General features: G+C 17.6%; 1 protein-coding gene across 1 annotated transcript; it reads right to left on the bottom strand.

The window, feature by feature from the left end:
• Window positions 1–2,384: 2,384 nt before the first annotated feature.
• PmUG01_10053100 (fam-m protein) lies at window positions 2,385–3,168 on the bottom strand (the record flags this gene model as incomplete). The annotated part of the gene is made up of 2 exons (XM_029005730.1): window positions 2,385–3,062; window positions 3,118–3,168. 2 exons carry the CDS (start codon window positions 3,166–3,168, stop codon window positions 2,385–2,387), a joined length of 729 nt encoding a protein of 242 aa, XP_028862290.1.
• Between the last annotated feature and the right edge of the window lie 2,158 nt (window positions 3,169–5,326).

Genomic DNA, 5,326 nt, shown 5'->3' with positions numbered 1-5,326 from the left:
TTGAAAAAATAACTGCTAACGTAAAACATTTTCACAGAAAAGCAAAACAATCGAAAAAATAGTAGATAATTTACAAAAATAATATCTACTTCAATATTTCAAGGGTACAAAAAGAATTAATAATGGATAAACTCTTTTATTTAATTAATAGAAGTATTCCTTTGTTAAGAAAAGAAAAAAAAAAAAACAATGTAATTTATAGACAAACGAATAAGAAGCTTTAAATTAGAAAGAACATAGAAATAAATAAAACGAATGTTATATCTAAGAATTAATATTAAAACATTTATAAAATCTTCTTCTATATAATTACTACAGTTATTACGTTTCATGGTTTCATTATTTAGAGTACGTGCTTAGGACTCTGTTCTTATTATTCAGATTTTACATTACAATAACGTACGGAAAAGATCCAATGAAATGCAACCCTGAAACATGTGTTATTCAATCTTATTTTTCCTTAAATATTAATCATAAATGCTCAATATATTAACACAAGTTAGTATAATTGAAACTAATTTTTAAATAATTAAATTTATAATAACTCTTAAATAAAATCTGAATATTTATAACTAAATACCATAGTTATAAAGTAGACACTAAAATATGCATTTAATTTCCACTATAATAATAGGGTAATATAATAATACTATACAAAAGCACATCAGAAAAAAAAAATTAACTAAATTACATAAAAAAAAACGTATAAGATATATTATCCATAAAATAAGTATTTAATTATTATTAATTCAATAATTGTGTTACATTGTATATATCCAAAATTTAGTATATATAACGTAATTATTCTTAAAATATGAATGTAATAGCAAAGAAGTTATAAGGAAATCAAATGTAATTTTTGAAATATCTAAGCCAATATAAATTAATAATTTTTATATTAATAGAAAAATATATTTGCCTATGAATTTTATATATATCTATTATATAGTTATCATTTCTATTGATTGGATATATATCTTCCTCTATAAATATTCATCCATAGAAGTAATATACAAAATAATATAATATATAAACAAAATATAAGAGGTTAAATATTTTATGAGTTTTAAACCATAATGTTTTTAATGTAAACATATAATAAAATATATTTCACAAGTGCATATTTAAAAAAATGATTCATAAAACATTTTGTTATACCGTTGTTTATTTTAGAATTTTAATTATGTGTCTTATTCTACTTTCTCTGATTACTTATAAAAATAAGATATATTATTATTTTAAACCATTAATGCAATAAACACACACCAATATTGCAGTAAAGGAATAAAATGATTATATTACATTAGAAAAACTAGATAAAAATAAACAGAACTACGTTTATATATATTTTCAGTACCAAACTCATATGTATTTTGTATCGCAATATAGATTATAATGTTAAACATTACATTCTAAATAAATATAAATATTACCTATTAACATTTGATTAAATATTATTAACAAATTTCAACTTTCAATGATATAGAAAATAAAAACATCATATAATGTATTTACAATATAATATATATTAAATAATTTATAAAGAATAGTATCAAGAATATAATTAGGAACAATATTAATATAATAATTCGCTTTTGCCCTTCAATTAATTATGAATTTTCATAATACACAAATTATTAAAAAATTATAAATTTTCCATAATCAAAAGCTATATTAATTTATTATATATTTATATTTTGAGAATTATTCAATAAGAACAAAACCAAAGGATTTTTAAGAATATTTTTTCAATAAATATATTCATTTACATATATCTCATAAAAAATATTATATAAAGTAAATATTAATGGTTTTTTAATGTAAAAATATATATTTATATATATGACAGTTAAGCATGATGTGCTCACATAGTTTTATTAAATACTAAACAAGAAATGTGTATTGTTAATACCAAACAATCAATATTTTTTCCTTCAATTACCATAACAAATAGTAATTTTATAACAAAACAGCGTACATAATAGGAGACACTAATTATTAGTTAAAATATAATTTAACTGAGTTCCATAAAATTATATGAATAACTCTATTATTTATCCACTTCAAAGCACAGACGCATGTTATTCATAGAAATCTATTTATATGCAAAAATATAATTGTTATAATACCTGTTTTTAATTAAGCTTAAATTATTCATTAATATAGAAATTAGGCATATTTTAAACGTTCAAATATTACATAAAAACGATTAACATATATTATATTTTTGTGTATCAAAATGACTAATTATATACATAAGAATTTATAATATTTTAGAAATTATATTAATACATATTCATCATATCACTAAAAATATTATGGATATTACTTAATATTAAAGACTTAATTAGAGAAAAATATATATATATATATTATTATTTATTTTACTCAGTTATCAACTTAATTTTATTATATTTTTCATTATTTCTTAAGATTTTACAAATTCCTTTTACAAGCACAATAATTAATGTAAGCATTAGTACACTAAATATTGTTAAATAAATAGTGGACTTTGCTGTTTGATCCCACCCTTTTACGGCTTCATATAAAATTTTCAATACATTTTTTTTGTCCAGCCCATTCCATGCTGTATCCAAAGACTCCAAGTTAGATAATACTGGTAATCCTATTCCAAAGAAAAAAAAAATAACAAACATAGCAACTATATATCCGTAATTTTTAAATTTTATTTTTTTTAAAGCTATATTACAAATTCTCCTTTTTTTTTCAAGAAAATCAATATAATCTTTTTTCTTAATCCATTTTTTTTCAAAATGGAAATGTTTTCCATCAAACATTCCATTATTATAATCTATTACTTCTGTATAGTATTGTGCCTCATTTAATAAACTTCTATTTGATTGCTTGTTTCTTCTATTAACTCCTTTTGCATTATTAGATATATTTTTATATTTAATGTTTTCATTATTTGGAAACTTTTCTTTTAAGCATAAAACATTTGGATATATATCCTGTTTAGTTTTTGCTATTATTCTATAATTTCTTTTATCTAATATTATACCATATTTATATTTTCTTTCCGTGGATTTAATAAGCATATTCTAAAAACATAAATATTAATTTTTAATATGAACAAATTAACTAATAATAAGATACTATGTTGACGAAAATAAAATGAGAAAAATATAAATAATAAAAAATATACATATTTGATGTTATTATACCATAAAATTGTTAAGATTTCATATCCATGTAAGAATCATAAACGCAAACATTTTAATAAATATTTTTGTCCTCATATTTTTATCCATTAAGTAAATATTTAATATTTTAATTTATTTAAAAAAAAAAACAATTGACTAAATATAATATAGTTCCAATGAAAAATGGCGCTACATTTATTTAAAAATTTATTTATATTATTTCTTTATAAATCAACAATAAAATTTATATAACTATAATTGATTTTAAAATATATAAAAAGTGAAATGGCTTTAAATGTATATTATATGAATTTTATCATTATGTTATTTGAAAATGAAAATAACTTACATAAATGTAAAACAATTTGAATTTATTAATAAATTTTTAAATATATATTTATTTTATTGTAATATACTAATTTAATAATATTTTTTTATTAATTCATTTCAAAATATAATACTAAAAAAAATATATATTATTTTTTACAATATCATGAAATAATCAGTATGAATGTAATATAGATCATAGAGAATATAGATAATATACAGTTCAATATATTTATACAATAAGTACAAATCATAAGGATATTTCTTACTAAAAATTCTAAAGTTATAAACAATATATGGTAGGACCTATTTTTTATACTTATAAATAATAATTATTATAATAATAGTAATAATATATTAATGAATTAATATTTTGAATCATGTTAAACATAGCACATAATTTATATAATTCAGATGCACATAAAATTTTTTATAATATAGCATATAATAAAAAAATTGAAAATATTTGCTATTACACGATATATCAAATAATATATATTTTAAAGGAAAATAGAAACACATATTATACTTTTGTACAATAATTTTTAATTAAATTCAGTTTATACCATTATTTCTATATGAAAAATCTTTTTACACATAAACATAATTTTTTTTTATTATATTTTTTTGATATATAGATTTAGAAAAAATATTAATATAGTTCCATAAAAAGAAAAAAAAAAAACATATTGTCAAGGTATAATTACTTCGTCTATCTTTACATATAACATATTCCATACATTAAATAAACATTTTAATAAATTATATAAACACATAATATTAAAAAAACAAAAAAAAAAAGATAATAAAAATAATTCATTCTTTTGTTAAAATAGTATAATCAATATTTCCGATATTTCAATTCCCAGATGTTTACATATTCTAGTCTCATGTTCTGCAGGTTTTAAGCGTTCGTTAAAAAACAAAATTGTTTATGTTTTCTTTAATTGAATAAAGAGTAATTCTTAATATCTTATTGTTACAACTAAAACATCTGCTAATATTTTAGTATAGTTATTAATTCAATTTTTACAAAATCAAATTTTATAGATTTAAATTATTTACAAAACAGGTGCATAGAAAACATTGTAGATAATACTTATTTAATTAAAAATTTAAAGAAAAAATAAAAAAGTGAAACAAATATAATTTAGTAAACAATATCTATCAAAAAAACTATGTTTTATACTTATGAATTAAGTACTAAAAAACTATGCTTTTTTTTAATTAAATTTTACATAAAAAATTAACTTTGAAAATAAAATGAATTAGACATTACCAACATAATCTATGTATGTTCTTATATATATATAAATCAATATTATCCCTTAATATATTTATAGTTAAGAATAAATAGTAGCGTATATAAATATAATTTATTCATATATAATTATATCTTTACAGAAAACAATACATTTATTTCCATTATACTGAACTAACATCGTAATTCTTATATATAGGTCTATTATTATGAAAAAATAAAAAGTAACTACCTAATAATATTTCAATATATTATCTATTAAAATATGATTATATATAGTTCAATAATTTAATTATTTAAAGATATAAAAAAATATATATATTTATTTATTTATAAATTTTCTTTATAATATATATATAATTAATTTTAAAAAATTGAATTAACATCCTATGTTCGAACAATAATTCAGCAAAAGAATTTTTTATCTCTATATAATTGTGATTAAGTAGAAAAACTAAGTAATTAAACAAATATAAATAAACAGTATTTAATAAATATTTTATTTTCTTATATATTCTTAATTTTATATTTAGATCTTACAAAAAATACTAAATCATTGTTAAAAAGACTTTTA

The sequence above is a fragment of the Plasmodium malariae genome, assembly GCF_900090045.1.
Source record: "Plasmodium malariae genome assembly, chromosome: 10".
NCBI lineage: Eukaryota > Apicomplexa > Aconoidasida > Haemosporida > Plasmodiidae > Plasmodium > Plasmodium malariae.
This window is presented reverse-complemented; position numbering and strand designations above follow the sequence as displayed.